The following is a 26,541-nucleotide window of genomic DNA, read 5'->3' as shown; positions in this document are numbered from 1 at the left end:
GGGTGGATGTGGAGGGTGTTTCTCGTAGTGCAAGTGCGACAACCGTGCGACAACCGGCAGAAGTGTCTCGGCGGGCCTTCCAACTCAGTGTTGTCTTACCAAGAATCAAATGGAACAAACTTCCTTACCATGAACCAGTACCTTCTGGAATCTGCGGAGATGAGCCCAGAAGAGCCTGTTTGTTTGTTTGTTTTTAAAGAAGGACAGAGAGAGGGAGGAAGGACGGAACCTTCAGCTCAGGGACTGGTCGGGCTGTCTCTAGCTCTGCGAGGGGGGCTTCCTTGGTGGGTGGGGTCTCGCCTGGATGGGAGTGTGCCTCCAAGGAGATGTGTGCAAGAGGGAGTTCCACGGAAGGGAAACTTTTGGAAAAAAGGCTGTGCTCTTGAATCGATGTTTCTCTGGCTGGGATCTGGAATAGCAGGCGGTAATGAGACCAAAAGAGAGCTCCAGTTGCCCTTGGTGATGTAAAGCTCTTGTAGCCTTTATGGGGGGAGAGGGGTCTCCTGAGGTTTACAGCAGGTTCTGGTGGCAGGGACCTTAAACACGGGACCTAGGGGAAAAACCAAAAGCAACTTCCATTTAGGAAAACCGCCCCATTGCCTCATCTCCTTGGGGAGACGATGTTCTTAGTGCTTTTCTCTCGTACACGTGACAACAGTGACTGCCAGATGTGGTTTTTGGCTTCAGGATCCATGAAAGGTCATGTGGTTGCCCAAACTCAGTTGCTTTTTTACATTAAAGAGAATTTAAAATACAGTCCTCTGGACTTTCCTGCAACCCTTCTTCCTGGGTCAGCGCCCTTCCCAGGCCCCTTTCAAAGTCCATCAGGGTGGTCTGGGCCCTGGTTTGCCTCTGAAGACTTCCAGACCCTGATGCTCCACTGGTGCCTTAAGGGGGATCCTCAGCTGTCTCAGGATGAGACACGTCACAGCACCTCGGTTACAAAATTCAGCAAAGTTGCTCATACTCCTGCTTTGGATAGCTCCTTCCTGAGTATCTATTTTTCCTGGTTTTTCAAATGAGATTTTTCCTTATTGTAGAAGCCACATGTTCATACTGGAATATTTAAGAAATATAGTTTTAAGTTAATTAAAAATTACTGTGATTTTACTACATGAGATAACCGTTAGTACTTGACATGCACATGTGTGTCTGTATTTGTGTAAGTGTGATTTTTACCAAAATGGGCTTGTAGTCTACTTGCTGTTTGAGAATCTCCTTTTCCCTTTAACAGTGTATCATAGATGTTTCCTGTGTCAATAACTGTGTACTTTTATGGCATATTTGATGTCAACTGTTGGTCGCTCATTCATGTCCAACTCTTTGTGACCCCATGGACTGTAGCCCACCAGGCTCCTCTTTCCATGGAATTCTCCAGGCAAGAACACTGGAGTGGGTTGCCATTGCTTTCTCCAGGGGCTATTCCCGACCCAGGGATCGAACCTGGGTCTCCTGGATTGCAGGTGGATTCTTTTACTGTCAGGGAAGTTCACGCAACTCTGTCCTATATGACCTTGTATGTACCAGGTAGTCCTTGCCTACCAAAGTTTGTTTGCTTTTAAAATTTCTGTGATGGGTTCTTCTGATATCGGTTCTTCTGGTATCTGGTATCTGTATTTTACAGACCAGATTTTTTTTACTTCTCTTTTGAACTTTTAGAAAAAATTATAATGAACTACTTGAGACAGTCAAAAGGGTATCAAGGATAATATGATGACCATTCATGTGTTTACCTCCCAGCTTTGTAAATTAAAAAAAAAAAATTACAAACGTTAGCCTCTCTATATGCCCCACCCTCACCCCACTTCATTCCACCCCTAGCCTCCCCACCACCACAGAGCTGATCATTTTCCTGGGTCACGTCTGGTTTTCAGCATCTTGGTGTGGAGAGCATGTTGAATATTTGAATATTTGTGGATTCTTAAGAACTAAACACAGATTACCAATCCATGACAATAGTCCTGGTGAAAAAGAAAATAACACTTGATTCAGTAACATTCAGAGATGTGAATTTTGACCTGGGTGAACTGGACTGTTTGATGTGATAATCCCCAGTGAACATTTGCAAGAACTGAAGCAGTCCCTGGGAAATCTAATGTAGGCCAAAATAGTAATTGATGAGTCAGATCCTCAGTGAAATATTTACTGATACATAGGAGAGGATGCATTCAGTGAAAACAGTTTTAGTAGAATGGAAATAGAAGGTCATCAGAAATGATGTAACTGTCCAGTGTGGACAATTATTCACTTTTCCTAGGGTAATTTTCCCAGGGTAAATTCTTATCATCGGTGTTGGCATAACTCTGAACAGAATCCACATGTTGTTGGCATGAAGATGTCCTGTCCCCTTGCGTGGAGCTGCTACTTTCGAATGACGGCCGCCTCCGTGGTATGTCACAACTGAGGGCACCCCTAGCCTGACCCCAGCGTCTCTCTTCCTTACAGGGGGCAGTCCCCAAAGGAAATGCCACTAAAGAATTCATCGAGAGTTTACAGCTGAAGCCTGGGCAGGTGGTGTACAAATGTCCCAAGTGCTGCAGCATCAAGCCTGACCGAGCCCACCACTGCAGGTACGCCGTGCCGCCCGGGCCCCCTCCTCATCCCTGCCCCCCACCATAGCCTTCCACACTCCCCCCACGGGTGCCATCACCCACAGGACTTCTGAACATGCCCTGCTCTGGGCACGGAGTGACTGCTGCAACTCTCCCTCCCGCCTCCACAGGAGGGCAGGGATGGGAAAGGGTGTTGGGTTCGGGCCCAGGACACCTATTGCACGAGTCAGCTTTGCCATGCTGGCTGGAGGGCCCCACCCAGGCCCTCGCCCATCTCCGTTCCGTGTCCGTGTCTGAAACTGAGCTGATTTCTGCCGTTCCTACCTCACGGCTTTATTACTGTATGAAGGGTGCTCGAGGTAAAGCTTTAGAAAGTCATTCTGGGCATGTCTAGTGCCTGACATCTTTGAGGGGCAGGTCCAGTTTCACAGAAATTGGAGATTTCACCTGCTTTCTTCCTGGCATTGAGGACCATGGAAGCTCGTGGGAGTCCTCAGGATGGGCGGGTCATACTAACGTGGATGGCCACAGGGAAATGAAGGCGTTATCCTTGAAGGAAAAGAACAACTTTTCTTAAAAACAAAACTTCTAGAGGTCTGACCATTGTAGAATTCAGCCAAAAAAGCCATTTCCCCATTTTATGTGCAGTGATTTTTCCTTTTTGATTTTCAGATTTCTTTGTTCTTTTGAGTCTTCTATGCTAAAAAAAAAAAAAACTTGTAGGTAAATATTGCTCTTCATCATGACAAGAGGACTTTAATGCTAAATTACAGAAATACAAGCCTGTCACTTGCTCCCATTCTCACATGAGTGTGTGTGGGGGCTGGAGAGGGGCTGCAGAGGAATGAACTGCCTCCCAGCGTCAGGAGGTATCGTCAGCCTGATGCTGTGGAAGCGTCTGGGCTTTGTGAGAGGTCCGAGTGGCTGAAAGGTGTCTTTTCTGTGTGGGCTGTGCTGCCCACCTCTCGGAGGAAGGCGGTCAGTCTCCACATCCGTGTGCCGGGGTTGGCTCCCGACAGCTGCTGTGTCCTGGGCACCTCAGCCCACCCCATTTCATCATCGTCGTTCCCATGGTCAGCCCCAGAGATGGCTTCGCCATAGCACAGACTCTCCCTGGATGAGGAATTAAGGCTGTCTGTCTTTCCGTCTGTCTGAGAGAGCGAGCTGAAGCCCTCCCCAGCTACTTGCTGCTTCTCAAGGGTAAGGGCCAAGGAGCGTGGGCAGAGGCCACGGGAATTGCCGTCTTCCATGGGGTCTTCTGTCCCTGGGTCAGCTTGTTTCTGAGATCTGTATTAGAAACTAATTCAAAGAGGGAGGCACCCAGCTAGCCTTCCCCCCGAGGCTTGGGAAGCCAGCTGCCTCCACCTCCCGGGTGCCGTGATTGCTCAGGGCATCCCGGTGTGGTGGAGCGATGCTTTGGTCAGCACTGGAATGGCAGTGCTGTCCCGGTCATACCGGGGACCATCTCTCAAGGCCTCAGCTCTCTCCTTTATAGAAAGGGTTGTTGCTCGTAGCTCATGAGGATTCAGTATGAATGTCTGTTAGTGGAGGAATGTGTGAGCGCTGGGGAGGTGCTGGGTTTACACAGGCTGGGCCAGACACGGAAGGGTGAGCTTTGTAGAAAGCACTCGGCGACCACAGTGGTCCTCTTCCCTTTCCTCCCCACCGCCAGGCATTTCCTCACCGCCTCCTCCTCACTTCCTCCCTTCGCAGGATGATCCGAGGGAGGTGTTCTTGAGTGCTAGTAAACAAATCTGCCTGGGCCAAACAAAAGCCGCGGACTCAGATAAACTCAAACGCAGAGGAACTTGAGTGATGATGCCTGTGCGTGGCCTGCTCCTGTCTCGGGAAACGTGTGCTGCCAGCCAGTCCTTGGTGATGGCTCGCGGTGGCCTGGGCCATCTAGGCACCCGTGGTTTCGGGTGAGCAGAGTCCCCAGCACACCAGACAGAGCTGGGTTTGTGGCTGGTGGAGCCGAGGGCCCTGTTGCCCTGCTGGAGAGAGTGGGCATCAGTCCTCCTGCTCAGGTGAAGGGGCCACTGTTTGTGCCCAGCTCTCTGCTTCCTCTCCTCCCAGAAGAGTGTGTGGAATTTAAAACCATCTCTTTGCCCTCAGCTCTGATGGGTACCATGCATATTCCCTGACATTGACTTGTTAGGTGTTCCTTCCAGCCTGGTGGTCTGTGAGTGGGTCTTCCTTCCAGCCAGGCTGCTTTCTTCTTGACGTCAAGGACCACAGAAGCATGTGGAAGTCCTCAGGGTGGGCAGCTCATGCTGACATGGATGGTCAGGGCATTAGGTAATGTGTTAGGTTCTTTTTGCACAAGGAGATGGAGATGTCTGACCTCGGCGAAACCTCATATTCCTCCCCTCCTCCCAACATGCACACGCACACGCACACGCACACGGACACACACACAGGCTGAGACCGCCGCGGGCTGCTTAGGCCCCTGCCAGCTTGTTTGTCTTTCTCGTGCCCTGTTTGAACACTTGTTTTTATTGTTGTTTAGTCACTTAGTCGTGTCCGACTTTTTTCTACCCCGTGGATTTTAGCCCATCAGGCTCCTTTGTCCAGGGAATTCTCTATGCAAGAATACGGGAGTGGGTAGCCATGCCCTTCTCCAGGGGATCTTCCCAACCCAGGGATCGAACCCTGGTCTCCTGCTCGGCAGGCAGATTGTTTACATCTGAGCCACCAGGGAAGCCCATCTGGGCGCAGCCTTACCCCAAATTGTTTCTCCGCTGGGACCAGAATGCTGGAGATGTCTTTTTTGCTTATAATTTTAATTACAGTGAATGAGGTGTGAGATGAAAGCCTATATGCAGAGCATGGTCCCCTTGGGACCTACTAGCTGTGTTCCTTTCTCTTTCTGTGCTGTGATGTCCCCGCCTGAGGCGGTGGAACCTGTCTCCTCATCTGTAGTGTCAGAGCCTTCACTCTGCTGACCCTTGGTAAGCTAACCCCAGGCTTGGCTCTGGGCTATAGTGGTAGAGGGGAGACGGCCCTGACCCAGGAGCTTACCGCCCAGGCCGGACAGATACAGCTTGATGGGTGCCCCTGTAGGGAGGGCAGGCAGAAGCCGTCAGCCTCTTCTTGGAGCCTGAGAGCCAAGGAAGGGCCCTTGTGTCTCCCTGGAGAAGGAGGCACGAGCCCCAGGAAACCTGAATTCATGGGATCCGGTGAGCTTGTTGGGCTCTTTAAGGCTTTCTAGGAAAGTGCTTTGGGGATGGATACTGGTAGGGAACCTGGAGGAAGAGGGGAGAAGCCCCCTCCCTCATCTGATACCAGGAGGGACCTGGGGGGACGCTGAATTCAGGAGCACCCAAAATAACCTCCAGGGAGGACCCTTGGTCCTTTCAGTGACTGCCATAGCGGGCTTAGGACGTGTCTGTGCCCGCAGCATTTCGCACGAGAGCCACTAAAGCTGGCGCAGGAGAGGAGCCAGGGGAGGTGGGTTTCACCAGGAGGTGAGCGTGGAGAGAGGACCCTCTGGGAGCCCGTGTGGCCACTGTGTCGGGGGGAAGGGACACAGTGAGCCTCCTGCCCGCTGGAGACTGGGCAGAATGCTGGCTCTGGGCTATAAGTTCCCAGTCAGTGGGATGTCAGGGGCTGTGGAAGGCCCACAGTTTTTCCTCCTCTCCCTGATGGCTGGTGCCAGAGATGAAGTAGCCAGGCAGGTAAGGGCGGTCTCCCCCGGGGCCTGGAGCATCCTTCACCTGGCGCCCTGCAGACTTACCCCAGGCCTTGCCCCTGGCGCTCTCCCAGCCCCAGTCCCAGAGCCACTCAGGCCGGGCATTCTTGAGCTGCGTCTGTCGGCCTCTGAAGAGAGCCTCCAAGCCTCCGCGTGGATGGACCTCCCTGTCCACGTGCGCCACCACTCGACCCGGGAGCCCCACTTCTGAACAAGTCTGTAAGCCGGAGGGGGAGGCAGTGTCTTGGCCTGTCCTGTCTCTGCAAATAGGAAAGAGACTCAGACCGACACTCTGGACAAAGTTTGCAGCTCTCGGTTGGCTATACTCCTGCCTGCTCCCGGAAGGACGAGCTGTGTTCTGATTTGATTGCCCAGAGAGACTCACCCATTGTGAAACCCATCTTCCCAGATTCACACTTGGCCTCTTCACGGAGGCTGGGAGGGGAGAGCAAAGGACAGATTCACTTAGCCTCTGACAGCTCTCAGAGGATGCCAGGTGCTTTGGCACTTCTCTGCTGCTGAGCACACACTGTCTTGGAGCACCCACCTTAAATCCCTTTTACAAAATAGTGTGAGTGGAAGAGAAGCTGCTCAAGAGCCTAGAGCAGGGAGGTGGTCACCCTCAGGGGTTCCCTTGATGGGGTGGGGGTTAAGAAACCCCAGAGCTGAGGAAGGACGTGGAAGAGATGGTCTACAGGGCTGGTTCCACGGTGGAATGTGTTGGATGAGGCCCAGGATGCAGGGAGCTTTGCTGCCTGCTCATCGGGATTTGCAAAATTGTACACTGGGAACAAGGAAAGCCTACTCATTCATTCATTCATCCAAATTGGTGACACAGAGAGAGGTTGACCAGATGGTGCTGCTGGCACCTGGCCTTCAGTTTATTGCCCTCCCTGTCCCTTTCATGCATCCTTTTCTTACCCTGCCTTTCTGGCTCCCAAGGAAGACTCTGGCGCTGGGCTAGCATCTCTGAAATGTGCTCATTTCCCATAGGCCTGTGTTATCACCAGCCTCTGAAGCTGTGGAAAGAACGAGGGTGGAGACCATGACGCCCGCGCTGGTCTGAGCCAGTATCTCTCCTCACTTTCCCTTATACGTGTCCTCTGGGGCGGGGGGCCGGCAGGGGGAGGTCTGCCTTGCCAGCAGAGCTCATGCCGGGCTTAGGAAAGGCCACGCCTCCCCCTTCCGAGTGGTCTGGGCTTCCTGACCTATAGTCTGGGAACAGCTCTCCTGCAGCCCCCCGCCCACTTCAGTAAGAACCTAAGATAAAGTTGGTTATGGAAACTAGTGGAAATAAACGCTGGTGTGAACTCAGGGCCTTTCATAAATATATACAACAAGCTTGTATTTACAGTATTTTAAACTGTTTTGAACATGTAATGCCCCCAAGATAAATTGTTATGGAGCCTATTTTAATGAATTGAAAAAGAAACTGTTCTCAATGAGTCCATCTTGTTGGCAGATGGCTCTTCCTGAACTTGAGCTTTGGGAATAGCTGCTTTCGAGCCCCTATTTAAGCTTTGTGCTCTTGTTTCAGATTGTTACTTGTGTCGTCCAGAAGGGAATGGGGAGGGCATTTTTTTTTTTTAATCAAATATCATAGCTTCAAATAGTCCCAAGCCAAAAACTATCCCAGCAACAAGTTAATAACTGTTTGCAAATTAGTGGGACTTCTGGTCAACACTTAAGCTCAGATGACTCTATTGCTATTTTGGGCTAAGTGGATATTATCTTAGAGCTGAAAGGTCCTTAGAGGGGGACTTCCTGTAGCCCCGTGACACGCAGTTCTTGACCCCACTCTGAACTCTTCAAGTGCTCACTTTCTGTCTCTTTGTCTCTCTCTATTTCGTCAGCCACTCTGGCAAGTCCCATCAGGCCCGCCCTTAGGGTTTTTGGCCTTTGGGGGAAGTGAGGAGTAGCTCTATCCCATCTCATCCTGTCAAGTTTTCGAAACTGCCTCTTTTTTCTGTCCCCTCAGTAAACCAGAATCTCAGCCCACTCTTCCCTCAGGAGAGCCGTGTCCTTCTCAGTTGAGTCAGTTCCAGCCTTTTTCTCTGTGAAACAAGATAAGAGGCCTCGGTGGTCACCACCTGTCCCCCTGTCTGAAATGACTGTGACCTTGGGGGTCCTGTCCCTTCCAGGCCCTTCCAGCACACACGCAGCGAAACACTGGGCCGCTGAGGAGGAGTGGTGCTGGAGCGTGGGTTCTGAGTCCTCCTGGCCCTCCCGCCTCCGTGGGGGCCCCCCTCAAGGTCTGCCTTGCGGCTCTTTCAGCGTCTGCAAGCGGTGCATTCGGAAAATGGACCACCACTGTCCCTGGGTCAATAACTGTGTCGGCGAGAACAACCAGAAGTACTTCGTCCTGTTTACAGTAAGTCAGCTTCCGAATGCCGTCCCCACCCTGCGGGGAGCACTCGCCGTTTGCCTTGCTGCTGGCAGGACGGTGCCTGGCCATGCAGACCTCTGCCTTTCTGCCAGAGCTCTCCTTGGTTCCACACGGGCCCACTCCCATGCCCTTCCCTCGAGCGTCTAGAAAACTGCTTCCAGCTGATTAGCTCTAAGCAAAGGGCCGTGTTCTGGGCTCCCAGGCCTGGTGTCGAGCTCAGTAGCCAAGAAGGCGGCCACCCTCCCTCAGCTGCAGGTAGGTCGAGGGCTGGAGGGACCACAGGCAGTCAGTGCCCTGACCCTTCAAGCGAGAAGAGGCAGCGGGCCCGGAGCCCCCAGGACAGCCTGAGCCCCACTGCCCCCAGGGAATGGCCGCGCACCTCAGACCTAGGGGCGGGGGCTGGCTAGGGGGAATCACCAGGTGGCTCTCCGGCCCCTCCCTGCCCAGCCCTCAGCCTGAGCGTTCCTGAGTGGGAGGTTGCAAGCACCCTGTCCCGGGCGCCCGCACGGCCAGGCGGTTCTCACAGCAATGGCGTCTGCCCTGCTTTCCTGTTGCAGATGTACATAGCTCTCATTTCCTTGCACGCCCTCATCATGGTGGGATTCCACTTCCTGCACTGCTTTGAAGAAGACTGGACAAGTGAGTATATGCCAGGGCTTCCCTCCCTGCTCCAGGAGGGGCGCGTGACCGGAGTGGGGGCGGGCTCTCTGTCTCTGTCCTGGTGCCAGGGGCTGACCTCATTTTATTAGATCTCCTGCAAGCCTATGGACTGACCAGGGAAGAAACAGCAGAGGCCCGAATATCTCTTCATGAAATAAAGCAGCCCCTTAAAGTCAGTTCCACAGGTAAAGTCGTGAGTTGAACAGACCCTCCTGGGTCTGAGGGGGCCCAGGAAAAATGTAGGCCCCAGCGGGGAAGCTCATCCCAGGAGCAGAGCCGTGCCTTTAAGTGAGGAGCTTTAATTGAAGGTCATTGCATCCCAACCTTGCAGAAATCCATTTTTAACTTTCTGGCTAGGACATGGGTGGGGTTTTTGTTCATTTGGGTGTTTTTGTGTGCGATAATTTTTTTAGCTGCTTAATCACCAATGTATGTTAAGATGGTAGACAAATTCTTCCTGCTTTTGAAGTATCTCGTTTAAAGATGCAAATGCTGAGGAGGGAACTCCAATCACAAGACTGCATAAATCCTGAGGGGAAAAATATAGATGCTGAACGTATAATTAAAATTTGAAATTTTTTAAGAAGAATAAAATGAGATATAAGAAAAGAATTTTTAATATAGTAGTCCCCGCTTATCTGCAGGAGGCATGTTCCAGGACGGTCCGTGGATGCCTGACACCTCAAATAGTACAGAACCCTACATATACAGCGTTTGGTGTTTGTTTTTTTTTTAAATATGGATGTACCTATGATAGGGGCTTCCTGGGTAGCTCAGCTGGTAAAGAATCTGCCTGCAATGCAAGAGAGCCGAATTCGATTCCTGGGTCAGGAAGTTCCCTTGGAGAAAGGATAGACTACCCACTCCAGTATTCTTGGGTTTCTCTGGTGGCTCAGATGGTAAAGAATCTGCCTGTAATGCAGAGACCTGGATTTGATCCCTGGGTTGGGAGGATCCCTTGGAGCGGGGGGTGGGGGGGGGGGGGCATGGCAACCAACTCCAGTATTCTTGCCTAGAGAATCCCCATGGACAGAGAAGTCCGGCGGTCTATGGTCCATGGGGTCACAAAGAGTCGGACATGATTGAGCGACTAAGCACAGCACAGCATACCTATGGTAAAGTTTAATTTATGAATCAGGCACAGTAAGAGAGTATCTGCACGGCCAGCATCACTACTCTTGCACTTTGGAGCTGTTGTTAAGTAGCATAAGAGTTACTTGAACATAGGCACTCTGATACCGTGGCAGTCGACTTGGTCACCGAAATGATTGGTGGCATATGTAGCATGTACATGCTGGACAAAGTGATGGTTCACATCTCATGTGGACAGAGCCAGGTATGAGATTTCATCATGCTTCTCAGGGGAGTTTGCGCTTTAAAACTTATTATTTCTGGAATTTTCCAGTTAATATTTTTGCACCAAGGCTGACTGCAGGTAACCGAAACTGCAGAAAGCAAAACCAAGGATAAGGGAGAGACTGCTGTAGTTGCTGGAGGAATGAGGAGGCTGCCTGCCGGGCTCCTCCTTTCACACGCAGTCTGTGAGACAAACACCTCGAGCAGAAACATATTTCCACCCTTTTACCATTGATTGGTCCCCTTCTTCATGTCATCATTTTTTATGAGTTTTGCTCTTCCTGCATGTACTGACTTCTTAGGTATCTTTAGCTCCTGACAAGATATTAAGAGATTTTTCTAGCCTCTGTTCCTAGCTTGCATCTGCCCCCTCTGTCTCTCTGGTCCACCTGGCTTGACCTCATCTAGGGGAAGAAAAATCCCATGGGTACTGGTCACCTCAGGCTGCTGCAACAAGATGCCATAGACTGGGAGGCTTAAGTATTTCTCACAGTTCAAGAGTCTGGAAAGTCCAAGATCAAGGTACCAGTCAATTCCATCCCTTACGAGGACCCTTTTCCCAGCTTCAAATGGCCCTATCCTCATGTGTCCTCACCCAGCAGAGAGAGAGAAAAGCAAGCTCTCTGGTATTTCTTCATAAGAGGTCATGAGGGTGGGGCCCTCGCAGTAGAATTCGTGCCCTTAAGAAGAGACGTGCGCAGTGCTGAGAGCACTGAGGGCCACTGTTGGGGCAATGGAGTTGGCTGGGACCATTGCTTCCGTGTTCCCACTTAGTGCACAGGAGACTGTCAGCGAGGCCTTATCTCAACCTTGTAACAAGCCTGCAGGGTAGGAGAGATACTCCCCCCTTTGCAGATGACAAAAGTCGGTGTTTGCAGAGGTTGAGCAAGTTACCCTGTCACATGGCTAAGAAGAGGGCCTGTGATTCAGGCCTTAGTCCTGAGCGGGCTTTTCCTACCCTGTCTGGAAGACTCCACCACCCAGGGTCTTACCTGCATGCTCTGGATTGTCTGTGGTCAATCCAGATGGAGTGGATTTCCTCCAGCAGGGGATTTCCTGATGGAGGTGGCTTGAGGCCCCCAGTTCCTCTGGTCTCAGAGCAGAGGAGGTGCCGGACAGTCCCCAGAGTACAGTTAATACCATCTCTGCTCAGTTAATACCATCTCTGCTCAGCCCTGGATCAATGGGGCATCCAGCTCGTGTAAGAGGAATCCCCCAGGATGAGGGCATCTTGAACTGATGTTCAGAGAAGGGTAAGGAGGCAGTTCCACCTTCCCTCGATCTGCTTCCCACCTCCCCAGACTCTACTTGCAGTTCCATGGCCAGCCCATGAGAAGGGTGCTTGCAGCTGTGGCAGGATGGTGGCCAGGCCACCACTCTAGGGCAGCTATAGGGGATCAGGAAGCACGGCACCCCTGTCTGGGAGCAGCATCAACTTGCTCATGCTGGGCCAAGGTGGAGTGGGGCAGAATTCCCCTCGCGAACCCTCGACCGTTCCACAGTACAGAAAGAAAACTAAAGCTCAGAATGCACCAACCTCTCGCCCAGATTCTTTTGTCGTCAGGCATTGCTCCAAGGCTGATGGCCAACACCAAGCCGAACAGAAAGTCCCTGCCCTCCTGGAGCCTGGGGGTTGAGTAGGCAGGGCAGACATCAGACAAGGGCAGACAGAAGCAGGCGACTCCCAACACGTGGGCTGCGATGGGGTGTTAGTGCGAGCTCATGGTGTTGGAGGCTGGTGCGGGGCCTGGAGGCCAGCGAGGAGCCCGGTCCTGTGCGGCCAGAGGCAGAGTGGAGCCCCGAGCCCCACGTGTCCATTCTCTTTCAGAGTGCAGCTCCTTCTCGCCGCCCACCACGGTGATCCTCCTCATCTTGCTCTGCTTCGAGGGGCTGCTGTTCCTCATTTTCACGTCTGTCATGTTCGGGACCCAGGTGCACTCCATCTGCACGGATGAGACGGTGAGCACGGGGGCAGCCTGCCACCACTCCCTCCACGGCTGGGGCTTGGGGGCGGGGGGCTGCCTGCAGGTCAGACTTGGGAGCCCAGTGGCCAGGCCGCGGGTGTGCAGGGCCCATTCCTCCCTTTGCAGTGGCCTGTGGTCTTCTTCCTCTGGCACTCAGGTCACACAGGTATGGGGCCCAACAGCCTCTCTGTTACAAGCCCCCCCAGCCTCCCGTGATGGTTCAGTCTTGTCCACGGCTCTGTGTCACTCTACGAGGCACTGGGGTGCCCTTCCTGTCTAGCGGCCATGGGCCTGGAGATGGGTGATGGACAAAGGGTGCCCTGACCTGCATGGCACAGGCAGGGTCAGCTTCCCAGTGAAAGCGTCTTTATGATCCGATCCTGAGAGTGGGGTCAGGAGACAGCCCAGTGGGGGCCCCCAGAGCAGTGGGCGCAAGGCTGGTTCTGGTCCCCGTCTGCGGCCTCCCACCTGCCCCACCTTCCTCCCTGTTCACAACTCCTTCTCTGGGAGTTTCGAAACTGCTGGAGCCCACACCCCTGGCACCACTGCTGCCACCTCTAAACCCTCCTAAGGTGTCCAGAAGCCACCTGGTGACCAGTCCATGGCTGTGATGTGGGCATTTCTTCCCTCTTCGGCATTGGGGTCTCGGAGAGGGGCCCCAGGTGGAAGGGGCAGCCCTGCGCTCTATGGGGACGTCGTGAGTCCATCCTCAACAGTCACCTCGGGGTCTTCGGGGGGACGTTGGCCGGTTGGGTAGTCAGCCTTAGCTGGAGGCTCATAGGAAGACTCAGCCTTTACTGCTGCTGCGGCCCCACCCCTGAGGGTGTGGAGACTCAGCATGCAGAGGAGGATGGTGTGCCGGCTGCCAAGGCACCATCACTGGGATCTGGGGCAGTTCCCGGTGGCTTAGAAGGTTGCGTGCCTCTCAGCACCTTTTTTTCTTTTATAACTATTAGTACCATTATAAAAGAGTGTCTATAAAAATAGTAGCCGATGAGGTTCATCCAGCCGTGTGTCTGTGCACCGCACAGACCAGCTTCTGTGTGTGAGACCTGCAGGGAACCCAGAGGTGACCATCTGGCTGTCAGGACGCCACTGGGCCACACAGGCTGTGGCCTAGGGGGTCAGAAGGCAAATCATGGCCCTGGTCCTAGTCGTTCTTACCCCTCAAGGCCGTTCCTAAAGGGAGCAGTGCTGAAAGGAAGGGAGAGAGGAGTTGAGGGCCTGCCGCGCGTGGGCAAGGGCGTCCCGCCCTTGACCAGTATGGTGTGGTCCCAGGGCCCTAGGCTGTGAACAGAGTTGGACTGGGCTGTCCCCTCGGGCCCGCCCCGTTCTCCACTGCACAGAGGCCACCAGATAGACCCCCGGTGGGGCTCCCGCCAAGCTGCTTCCGCCTTGTCCTCCAGCTGCTTACCAGTTCCTTTCGGAGAAGGAGACAGGAAGGGACTGACCTGCTCCCCCAGCTCGTTTTTCCTGCGAGACTTGGCTGGGGGTGGTGTGGGCTCCATGACAACTGCTGAGCCTGCCTCGGGCCACACTTGTCCCCAGAGGAGCCCAGGAAGGCCTTGGCCACGGCCGCGGCCGAGGCTGAGTGGTCTGCCAGTGCGGCCCCTCTAACCTGTACTAATCCCTCTCCTTCCTCCTCTGTGCTCTTCCTCCTGTTCACCTCCTCCGCTGCACCTGGCCAGCCCCCCTACGCTGGGTGCTCCTTGGCCTCCCCGGCCTTCGGGACAGACCGCGCCAGAGCAGTCGTTTCACCTGGTCCTTTTTTTTGTCTGCAAAGTGGTCATAGCAGCTTCAGAGTTCCCACGAACCGATCCTTGGCTCTCACGAGCTCAAGTTCCCCACAAGCTGAGGCTCCCTGCACCCCAGCCTTCAGAGTGCTCCCACACACTGCTTGGCCCTGGGCCCAAACTCCCCGGCCAGGATTCATTTAATACAACACCGGATTGCGTGACTAGGAGCAGCGGCTTCAGGGCCTGCTGACTTTCTTATGTGTCCCTTCCTGCCTGGAGGGACTTACACAGACGTGCCTGTGTGCCCACCCAAAAGAAAAATGATGATTCCTTTTTGTCTTTAGCACTTTTTATGAGGGAAAGAGAAGAAAAAAAAATGTACTATGTAGATAAGCTTCATGGCTTTAAAAAGGAAGCATTTACTCCATTCACCTCAAGCTAATGGATTTTTCTCCCCCAAAAACCACAGCAGTAAAGTGCTTGACTGAAAGTATGATTGTTCTTGTTTTCAGGGAATAGAACAATTGAAAAAGGAAGAGAGAAGATGGGCTAAAAAAACAAAATGGATGAACATGAAAGCCGTTTTTGGCCACCCCTTCTCTCTAGGCTGGGCCAGCCCCTTTGCCACGCCAGACCAAGGGAAGGCAGACCCGTACCAGTATGTGGTCTGAAGGACCCTGAGCAGCATTGCCACTCAGACACAAACCACATCCCAGCACTACCGTCCGATCCGTTCTCATGAATGTCTAAACCGAAAAAAGCAACACGACTACTCTGAAACTTTTTTTTTTTTAATGCCTCAAGTTAAATGGCTGAACATTGCAGAGAAAAAAAAAAAAGTCCCCATGGTTTTTATTTTTGAAAAGATCATCCTTTCTATTTTTCGGTGACCGAAGCTGCTTTCCTTTTTTTCCTATTTAAAATCACTTCTCTGGCCTCTGGTTTCCTCTCTGCTGTCTGTCTGGCATGACTAACGTGGAGGCCACTGTCTCCAGGCCACGCCCCCTTGTACTAATTGAGTCGTGACGCTTGTGCGTGGACGGACTGGCCCGGACGCCTGGTGGGGGACCCATAGGAGAGAGTGAAGAGGGCCCGTGACCTCCCACTGCCCAGGAGGCAGTGGCAGGTGCCTGGATGGGACTTAAAACCTCGCTGAAGTTGGATGCTCACCCCTTGTGGCCTGGGAGATCAGGGCTGGAGCCCTAAGAAGGGTCCTTGACCACAGCAGCCTCGTGCCCTGTGTGAACACGATTTGCCTCTGAATTCACAAAATCAATTGCCTGCCTTGTACTTTTTGGGCTCTGGGTGCGTAGAATGATTTTGGGGGTGGGAGGGTTGAGATGAAAGGGGTCTTATTTGTATTCCGAATCACTGGTTATATTCCAACTGATCATTTGGAAGAATGTGAAGGAAAGAAGTTTTTCCAGTTCAAAATGCCTTACACAATCACGAGAAGAAGAAAATGACGCAGCTTCAGGCGAGCTACGTTTCCTTTATTCCCTCTGCTTCCCATCTGAGCGTCCCACCTCCCTCCCTCTCCTAGCGCCATGTCCGTTCAGCAGTGTTACTGCCAAGCGAACCAGCCGCAGCCCCACAGTCAACCCGCTCCTTCCTCATTTTTGTAGATCTCCGAAGTGGGTTTACTTTCGGATGTTTTAGACCCATAAATGTGCACGTCTCCATGTCTTGTCTATATTTTAACCTGGGAGGCCGTGGATCTGCATGGGCTGCCCGTGATGCGAAGGCACCATCGCCAAGTTGAGAGATGCCCACCCGTCCAGTGGAACCGGCAGATTCCTAAGCCTGTGGCACCGAGACTGACTAGTGTTTCCATTTGCACACTTGTGCGTTGAGTCTAATTTGAAGGAGGGAAGGCCTGAAGACCGTGAGGGGAGGTGAGGGGACGGGAAACGCGCATCAAACGTGGAAGTCACAGAAATTTGATTGCCGACCGTCTCACACGGGGAATTGTTTTTAAATAATCACCACAAACCTTTCTTTTTTTTTTTTTAATCTGCTTGGGGTGGGTTTTGGGGTGAGGTTCACGAAATCAGCCCGGGGTGGGGAGAGATTTCGTCTAGCTGTGTGATCTTTCAGAAAAGTAAGTGGAACATGCTGCCTCTTTTCAATTCTGTCAGTGCTTCCACATGGAAACCAAACGCAATAAAATTTTTCCAAAACCTGTTCTGGCTGAGCCCCCTGTCTCTCATGGAGTCACCCCTTGGGTAGAGCTGATGGTCCAGTCAACATGAATGTGCTGTTTGGGCGTTTCATTCATCGCTTTTAAAGGGCATTTGTGCATGCTCCCTTTTGCGTCATCGCCTCTAAAGGATGTTTACAGCCCTCTTCCGGACGAGCTGGCCCCACCGGGCCTCTCTCCTCTGGCTCTTTCTGCAGCCTGAGTCCCTTACCTGGTGCTTGTGGATTCCCAGTTGGAACAGAAAAAAAACTCAGCAGGTCTGCAAAATTTGCTTCTCCAGTTGGGCTTGGGAGAGACACCTTTTTTCCCTCTGCCCACCCAGCAAAAAGCAAAGTGAAGCCAGAGGAAATGACTGGAAACTTCACACACACCGTGGGGTGTGGCTTTGAGGTGCTTTCCACCACCCCTCAGATGTTTAAGCGAAGAACCATTTTCTTGGCAATCTCTTCTGAGGCAGTTAGACTTGACCTGCCTCTGCTGTGCTGCTTATGCTGTAGTCGAGCCTGTGTTTGGGCTTTTTCCTCTCAGTGCTGTTTTTAAATCTAGTCCCTAGCATTTGTTCCCTGCGTGGTTCCCCCACCACACCAACCCCACCCCTTACACTGATGAAAGAAATGTGGTTGTTGAATGACCCCAGAGCATTTTAGAAAGCCCTCACTCTGCTGTGTTCCCTCAAGGATCTATCCCTGGGGGAGAGGGTGCTTTTGCTATGTTTCCTTTTGCCAGGGAAGAGAGAGTAGGACTCAGGGAATATTGTCAAGTATTTGAAGGCCTCAAAATACCCCATCTTCAAGGGCATTTTTTTTTTTAATGAATCACATTGGTTCTTCTCCCCATGGAATTTCTAAGGAATACAGTAGATCATGCTAAAGATATATTGAATTTTGTTTTCAAGTCCTCAAAATAGAAACTCATGATTTATACCTGAGCGTACCACCTATATCTTTCCCAGAGAGTCTCCTTCTGACATCCAGTGTGGTTCTGTCTCTGGGTTTTTACAAGCCCTTTGGCTGAAAGAATGAATGTTCCCCTAGTTCTCAAGCCAGATTGAACAGCTGCACTCAGGACATAGGAAATATCCCCAAACTCCCTGTGTTCTTCCTATTTTATCTTGTTGAGATGGAGAATGTTTTGCCAGGAACCCAGGGAGTGGAGGCTTCCCAGGTGGCTCAGCGGTACAGAATCCACCTGCCAGTGCAGAAGACTCAAGAGACACAGGTTTAATCCCTGGGTCAGGAAGACCCCCTGGAGAAGGGCATAGCAACCCATTCCAGTATTCTTGCCTGGGAAATCCCATGGACAGAGGAGCCTGGCGGGCTACAGTCCTTGGGGTCGGATACGACTTAGTGACCAAGCAGCAGCAGCCAGCAATGAGGAATGTGGCTGTTCTCTGCAGCAGTGGTTGAGCTTCTGCCTGGCATCCACCCAGGAAGAAACAGGCACCCCCAAGCCCTCTTCAGTCTCCCAGGATGTCAGATGAAGAAGGACATCTCTACACAAAGGCAACCCAGCCTTTTGCTTCGGCACAGGAGCCCTGACAGCACTGAATGGTGCATGTGTGGAAAAATGAGCCAGTAGTAGCCACGGTCCTCCAGAATGTGGGCTCTGAGGAGTGGAAAGGAAAAATAAAGAGGAAGGTGACTTGATCAGTTGGATTGGTGACTCCTTCCCACCTGTCAACTTCTGGTTTGTTCTCATAGCAACCAGACTGAACATGCAAAAAGCTTAGGAGCAAACAAATCTGTGCATATTTACATGGGCTTGGTGACATCATGCACAAAGTAGACACGGGTAGAAATGCATGTGCTTCGTCTCCTTCTAGTCATTTACTATTTCATCTTTGTAATACTTTTTTCATGGAAGAACGCAGAGCGAGACATCTTGACTTCAGATCAGATCAGATCAGTTGCTCAGTCATGTCCGACTCTGCAACCCCATGAATCCCAGCACGCCAGGCCTCCCTGTCCATCACCAACTCCCGGAGTTCACTCACACTCACGTCCATCGAGTCAGTGATGCCATCCAGCCATCTCATCCTCTGTTGTTCCCTTCTCCTCCTGCCCCCAATCCCTCCCAGCATCAGAGTCTTTTCCAATGAGTCAACTCTTCGCATGAGGTGGCCAAACTACTGGAGTTTCAGCTTTAGCATCATTCCTTCCAAAGAAATCCCAGGGCTGATCTCCTTCAGAATGGATTGGTTGGATCTCCTTTCAGTCCAAGGGACTCTCAAGAGTCTTCTCCAACACCACAGTTCAAAAGCATCAATTCTTCGGGCGCTCAGCCTTCTTCACAGTCCAACTCTCACATCCATACATGACCACAGGAAAAACCATAGCCTTGACTAGACGAACCTTGTTGGCAAAGTAATGTCTCTGCTTTTGAATATCCTATCTAGGTTGGTCATAACTTTCCTTCCAAGGAGTAAGCGTCTTTAAAACCCACTTTCCTCATGAGGTAAATTAGACAGTGTTTATTGAACACGTATGTGAGGTCGGTATCATACAGAAACTCCAGACCTTGGAAGGCTGGGCTGGGTTCTTTCAGCCAGGCTGATGGGTTTTATGTTTTTCTCACTTCAAAGTAGTACATAAGCCTACATAGTGACCTAGCCCACAGAAGTGAGGGGTTCCAACCTAGAAGGGGCCCTTAGTTAACAAAGATATTTGAAGAGAGGGAGATTTTGCTAGAATCCCTCTTGAGAATCTTCCTGCTGAGGGATATACTGAGGCAGTGCATCTTCAAGTGTGGTCCATAGACCAGCAGCAGCCACATCTCCTTAGGGACTTAACAGAGATGCAGATTCCCAGGTGCCACCCCAGACCTGCTGAATCAGAAACTGGTTGGGGAGCAGTGATCTGGATGCTCACAGTCCTCCAGGTGATGCTGACCCGTGTTCAAGTCTGAGGATCCACTTGGGGGCTACAGGGGTCACCCACAGGCCTGCCGATGATGTGGTCCTGGGTGCTGCCAGGCTCAGCATGGTGCTAGCTGGGGTTTTGCTCACTGTGAGCCCCTAGTCCCTCATAACCGGCAGCCTCCCTAGCCAGTGAGTGCTGAGAAAACAAGTAAAGTGTTTGAGGGGGAGCCAGACTATTCACCTGTCCGGTGATCTTCCTGCATATCTCATCTGACCCACTTGTTTCTGCACCAAGAGGCCATTTGGGTGAAGAACCATCCCAGAAGAAGATGGAAAAGAGTGGAGCCAGGGTCCTCCTAGCAGGAGCAGTGGCCAGTGAGTGAGTGAGGCTTGGGGCAGACACAAGAATGTCCTGGCCTTTGGTTTCTGTCTGTGGACCTCAACACCCATGTGGCCTTTTCTTGTATCTTTTAAATACATATCTGCCTGAGAATCACCTAACAGAGGATGATGGATTCACAGTGAAATGAAAATAAGCTATTAACAAGTCTACAGGCTTCCCTGGTGGCTCAGTAGTAAAGGATTTGCCTGCCAATGCAGGAGACGCAAGAGATACAAATTTGATCTCTGGGAAGATCCCCTGGAGAAGGAAATGGCAACCCACTTCAGTATTCTTGCCAGAAAAATCCCATGGACAGAGGAGCCTGGCGGACTACAGCTCATGGGTTACCCAAGAGTGGGACACAATTGAGCGACTAAACAAGTCTACTTTCCCAAACTGAAGACTTCCATTTCTCCCATCCTCTCACTCAATTAAAAAAAAAAAAAAAAATCATTGATGACTTGAGCCTTGTGATTATACTAGCAAAGCAGAGTGAGCCCCAGGGATCCCTCATCTGTGCGGGTGGGAGCTGAGGATGCTGATCCAAGGAATTATGAACAATGTTGCAGCATAGCTGATCCAAGGAATTATGAACAATGTTGCAGCATAGCTGATCCATGGAATTATGAACAATGTCGCCAGGATAGTGTTTGCAAAAACCTTTAGGATGAAGACACACGCTCTGACATGGATGTAAAAGATGCTCTGAATTTCTGCAGCTGAGGTCGTGTGGTGATGGGTCCTTGAGCCCTCTGTCTTTGGTTCCGGTCTGGCTCAACTCCTTCCTTCCTGTGACCTTAAGCAGTAGTTTGCTTAAGCCTCTGCTCATCTGTAAAATCCTGGAGATAATCTAACTCACAAAGTTGCTCGGAGGATTCAGAGAGAGGAATGGATGTGGATGTTAGGATGGTGTCTGGCATGTTGTATGGATCTAGAGAACGTTAGCTCTGGTGAAGCTGTGCTTTTCAGATCATGTGCACAAATGTTCATGTGCGAGATCAGTTTATTGGTTTGCAACAGCATTTTTTAAACAGATAAAAAAATAATGCCTTACACCTTGTAAAAGACGTATTTTCATGAAACTTTGGTGTATGTGTGTGGGTGGGTGTGTGTGTGGGTGTGTGTGTGTATAGTAGGCTGCAACAGAATAGTATTCCCTGTTGTTTCGTTGTTCAGTTGCTCAGTCATCACAACTCCTTGTGACCCCATGGACTATAGCCCGCCAGGCTCTGTGGGATTTCCCAGGCGAGAATACTGGAGTGGGCTGCCATTTCCTACTCCAGAGAATCTTCCCAACCCAGGGATCGAGCTTACATCTCCCTGCATTGGCAGGCAGATTCTTTACCACTGAGTCACCAAGGAAGCCCATTTCCTATTGTGGGTTGCACTAAAAACATGTGAAACCGCTGATGAGGAGAGAGTTGTTCAGCTGTCTCCAATGAGGGCACATTTGCATGGGCTGCAGCAACTCCAACTTTCTGAGATGCAGGGACTTCCTGCTGTTCCTCTGTGGGATTCAGCCAGGTCCTTACAGAGTGTGCGCCTGGTCTCCGTCTCCTGGGGAGCCATAGTCCTGGTTCATTCATTCTGGGGCATTGGTCAGTTGGTTTATAGATCACTGCTCACGTGGCACCCAGGCTGATCAGGCCCAAAAGGCCGAAGTCACACACTGCCCGCTAGAAACTCTGGTTTAGGCAGTTGCCCCCTTACCAGGAATCAGCCAACCATTCCTGTTTGCTTGAGCAGGAAGTGGATATCACTGCTGCCTCCATAACCCTCTAACTTAAGAACTCTGCCTCCAGGACACCTTGAAATCCACACAGAACTCAAAAGTGAGTCCTACCAGGGAAAAGAAACCCCACTGGCTCCTTATGAACCTGATGGTCCAGATCTTCAACCTTTCTCTTTTTTTTAATCTTTTTGTTTGTTTGTTTGTTTACTTATTTGGCCATCATGTGGCATGTGGGATCTTAGTTCCCCACCAGGGATCAAACCCGTGCCTCCTGCAGTGAAGCACAGTCTTAACTACTGGACCGCCTGGGAAGCCCCCCTCTGCCTTTCTTTTGCATCAGATTCATTTGGAGTATTTTCTCTTCTTCAGACAGACACTCCTGGATGTTTGTCCACTTCACTTCTGAGGAAGTCCTTCTGGTGGGCAGGCCAGGCTCTGTCTGGAACATTTTTACAAGCCTGCTGAGGAGGTTGAGTATTGTTCTGTGGGCTCTCTCTTTATTTTTAAACTTGTTTATTTACTCTTTGGCCACACTGGGTCTTCATTGCTGTGCGTAGGCTGTCTCTAGTTATGGAGAGTTGGGGCTACTCTTCGTTGTGGGCTCTAGACACGTGGGCTCAGTAGTTGTGGCGCATGGCCCATGACATGTGGGATCTTCCCGGACCAGGGATCAAAACTGTGTCCCCTTTGTTGGCAGGCAGATCCTTAACCACTGGGCCACCAGGGAAGTCCCCTTCTTTTTATTTTTAATTAAAAAAATTTAATTGAAGAATAATTGATGTGTGGTATTATATGTTAAAATATAGTGATTCGAAAATTTTAAAGGTTATACTCCATTTATAGTTATTACAAAATACTGGCTATATTCACTGTGTTATATAATATATCCTTGTAGCTTATTTTATATACAGTATTTTGTACCTCTTAATAACTTACCCCTATATTGCTCCTCTCCCTTCCCCTCTCCCCATGGATAACCACTAATTTGTCCTCTGTATCTATGAGTCTGTTTCTTTTTTTTGTTTGTTACATTCACTAGCTTGGGTTTTTTTGTTTGTTTTTTTAAGATTCCACATAGAGGTGATATCATACATTATTTTTCTTTCTCTGACTTATTTGACTTAGTGAATTCAGTTACTTCAACTTAGAGTCCATCCATGTTGTTGCAAAAGGAAAAAATTCTTTTATGGCTGAATAATATTCCATTGTGTATATATATATATACACAAACCACTATTTCTTTATACATTCGTCAGTTGTAGATACTTAGGTTGCTTCCATGTCTTGGCTATCATAAATAGTGCTACTGTGAATATTGCAGTATCTTTTGAAATCAGGGTTTTTGTTTCTTTCAGATATATCCCCAGGAGTGGAACTGCTGGGTCATATGGTAGTTCTATTTTTAGGTTTTTAAAGAAAACTCCATACTGTTTTCCACAGTGATTGCACTAATTTACATTCCCACCAACAGTGCACAAGTGTTCCTGTCTCTCCACGTCCTTGCTAACACTTATTTGCATTGCTTTTGACGACAGCCACTCTTACAGGTGAGAGGTGACATCTCCTTGTTGGGGATTTTTTGGGGCTGTGTCCGGTCTTAGTTGGGGCACGTGGGGTCTTTGCTGTGGCATGAAGGCTTCTCTCTAGTGGTGGCATGCAGGCTCCAGAGCATGCAGCCTCAGGAGTTGCAGCACTTGATTGCTCTGAGGCATGTGGGATCTTAGTTCCCTGACCAGGGATTGAACCTGCATCCCTTGCATTGGAAGGCAGATTCTTAACCACTGGACCACCAGGGAAGTTGCTCACTGTGGTTTTGACTTGCATTTCCCTGATGATTAATGATGTTGAGAATCTTTTCACATGCCTATTGGCCATCTGCATGTTCTCTTTGGGGAACTATTCAAGTCTTCTGCCAATTTTTTAAGCAGGTTGTTTGTTTTTGATGTTGAGTTGTAAGAGCTGTTTATATATTTTTAATATTAACCTTGTTTTGGTCATATCATTTGCAAATACTTTCTCCCATTTTGTAGGCTGTCTTCATTTTGTCAGTGGTTTTCTTTGGTGTGCAAAAGCTTTTAAGTTTAATTAGATCCTACTTGTTTATTTTTGCTTTTATTGCCTTTGTTCTAGGAGACAGATCCAGAAAAATATTGCTACAGTGTGTATCAAAGAGTATTCTATGTTTTTCTCTAGGAGTTTTATGATTTCTGGTCTTACATTTAGCTCTTTGAGTTTGTTTTTGTATATGGTGTTAGAGAATGTTCTAATTTCATTATTTTACAGGTGGCTGTCCAGTTTTTCCAGCACCACTTATTGAAGAGACTGTCTTTTCTCCACTGTATATTCTTGCCTCCTTTGTGTTAGATTAATTTACCAAAAATGTGTGGGTTTTATTCCTGGGCTCTCTATTCTCTTCTGTTGATTTGTTTGTTTTTATGCTAGTTCTATACTGTTTTGATTACTATAGCTTTGTAGTATAGTCTGAAGTCAGGGGGCCTGATTCATCCAGCTCTTGTTCTCAAGATTGCTTTGGCTATTCAGGGTCTTTTGTGTTTCCATATAAATTTAAAATTTTTTTGTTCTAGTTCTGTGAAAAATGCCGTCGGTATTTTGATAGGGATTTCATTGAATCCACAGATTGCCTTGCACAGTATGGTCATTTTAACAATATTAATTCTTCTAATATAAGAACATGGTATTTCTTTCCATCTGTTTGTGTTGTTCTGTGGGCTCTTTTGCTTCATTTTCCTCTCCAGCTTTTCCCTGCCTTTGAGTGAAGATTTGCGGTAGGATTGAAAATGCAGAGGGCACACCAGTTCCCATCCTGGTTCTGAAGCACAACCAGCAGGACTCGCTTCGGCCGCTGTCACAGCCTCCCAGCACCCGTGTCTTCTCTGCCAACTGTCAATACTAACACCCACCTCCTCTCAGGGGGTTGTGAGGATCCACTGTGATAGCTTTGAGTGAGCCCAGTCAGTGCAGACCCCCCCATTCTGGCATTTCTGGATATCCCCTCTGTAGCCTGGCCAGCCACATAGCCACACTTCAACCCCTCTTCTCTCAACAGGCTGCAACTGATCACTCAGGAAGGAATGCAGGATCCCCAGAGCAAGTCCCTCAGCTGGCCATCACTGATCCTGCTAAAGGGGGAGGCCTGGCAAGGGACCAGATTGTGAATATCATGGCTTCCTGTGCCCCAGACCCACATGAGCCTCCCTCCAGAGTTGTGTCTACATGGTCCATTTCCTGACACAGCTTTCTCGTTCTCATTATAAAAGTCACAGCTGTTCATTGGTGAAAACGTGAAACAGAAATAAATCTAAAATCTCATTCCCAAACCCCAGATCCCATGATGATGTCACATGCAATGTTGCTTTCTTTCCTTGTCACCACATGGACAAGAATTTCCAGTGTGTGTAAACCTGTATCGATGCCACTTGTTTAGAATTTTTATTGAAGTATAGTTGATTTACAGTGTTGCATTAATTTCCCTGTACAGCAGGGTGATTCAGTTATGTCAGTACATATGTATATTCTTTTTCACATTCTTCTCCATTATGGTTTATCATAGGAAATTGAGTATAGTTCCCTCTGCTGTACAGTGGGACCTTGTTTATCTATTCCATACATAAGAGTTTGTATCTACTAATCCCAGAGTTCCAGTTCTTCCCTCACTCACCTTTCCTTTCCCTTGGCAACCCCAAGTCTCCTCTGTATCTGTGAGTCTGTTTCTGTTCTGTAGATACATTCATTTGTATTGTAGATTCCATATGTAAGTGATACCATATAGTATTTGCCATTCTATGACTTACTTGTCTTTAGTATGATAATCTCTAGGTCCATGCATGTGGTTGCAAATAGCATTATTTCATTCTTTGTTATGGCTGAGTAATAGTCCATTGTGTGTGTATATACCACATCTTCTTTATCCATTCATCTGTTGATGGACCTTCAGGCTGTTTCCATGCCTTGGCTATTGTAAATAGTGCTTCTCTAAACATAGGGGTGCATGTATGTTTTCAAATTATAGTTTTGTCTGGGTATATGACCAGGAGTGGGATTGCTGGGTCATATGGCAACTCTCTTTTTGGTCTTTTGAGGAACCTCCATACTGTTTTCCATAGCGGCTGCACCAGTTTACATTCCCACCAACAGTGTAGGAGGGTTCCCTTTTCTCCATGCTCTCCACAACATTTATTATTTGTAGGCTTTTTGATGATGGTCATTCTGGCCCATGTGGGGTGGCACCTCATTCTAGTTTTGAGTTGCATTTCTCCAATAATTGGCAATAATGAGCATCTTCTCATGTGCCTATTGGCTATCTGTATATCTTCTTTGGAGAAATGTCTGTTTAGGCCTTCTGTCCATTTCTCAATTGCATTGTTTGTTTTTTTTTGTCGTTGAGTTGTATGAGTGAGCTGTTTGCATATTTTGGAAATTAAGCCCTTATTGATACCACTTTTATTAACTGCATTAGTGTTCTGCTTATAGAAAAACATAGAAAATTTACTTAGCCATCATTGTTGGACATTTTGATTGTTTCTGAGTTCTCATTATTGTAATTCTGCATTCAAGACTATATTGCCTAAATTATGGTGTCTCATATTTTTTTTACCTTTCTACTGAGATATCATTTCAGATTTAATCAAGAAAATGGTAAAAATAGTACAAAGAGCTCCCATATGCCTTTCAGTCAGTCTTTCCAGATGTAAACATTTTATAAAACCATAATACAGATATAGAAACTTGGAACTTTATTGATATAAGACCAGTAACTGATGGGATACCATTAACTAAGAGTGCTGGAGAGGAAGTGACTCAGGCATAGCCCGATCTCAGTCAGTACTGTGTGTCAGTCTCTCCTGCACAACAGAGGACTGGGCCGGTTCGGTAAGGATCTTACCTGGAACAGAAAATCTAGAACTAGGTACTCAGAGGTCCTTCTGCGGTGGAAAGCACTGTCCGTGGGCAGGACGGGTGCCTGACCTTTGCTCCTGGCAGAATCCCTGGGCTCCAGAAGAGATG

General features: G+C 49.5%; 1 protein-coding gene across 7 annotated transcripts in view; it reads left to right on the top strand.

Annotated features, from left to right (window-relative positions):
* ZDHHC3 (zinc finger DHHC-type containing 3) overlaps window positions 1–26,541 on the top strand; it is a 59,541-nt gene that overhangs the window by 29,333 nt on the left and 3,667 nt on the right. For 3 of the 7 annotated variants that reach the window (XM_027522581.1, XM_027522582.1, XM_027522580.1), the window contains exons 3-7: window positions 2,446–2,570; window positions 8,518–8,614; window positions 9,187–9,268; window positions 9,379–9,474; window positions 12,474–12,604. In XM_027522581.1, coding sequence (XP_027378382.1) covers window positions 2,446–2,570; window positions 8,518–8,614; window positions 9,187–9,268; window positions 9,379–9,474; window positions 12,474–12,604 — 531 coding nt within the window. Of the gene's footprint in view, window positions 1–2,445; window positions 2,571–8,517; window positions 8,615–9,186; window positions 9,269–9,378; window positions 9,475–12,473; window positions 12,605–14,857; window positions 16,531–26,541 lie in introns of those variants that run through there. The other 4 variants (XM_027522585.1, XM_027522584.1, XM_027522586.1 and 1 more) reach the window with 3 other exon arrangements.

The sequence above is a fragment of the Bos indicus x Bos taurus genome, chromosome 22 (genome assembly GCF_003369695.1).
Source record: "Bos indicus x Bos taurus breed Angus x Brahman F1 hybrid chromosome 22, Bos_hybrid_MaternalHap_v2.0, whole genome shotgun sequence".
NCBI lineage: Eukaryota > Metazoa > Chordata > Mammalia > Artiodactyla > Bovidae > Bos > Bos indicus x Bos taurus.
Note: the sequence above shows the minus strand (reverse complement) of the source record. Positions and strands in the feature narration are given on the sequence as shown.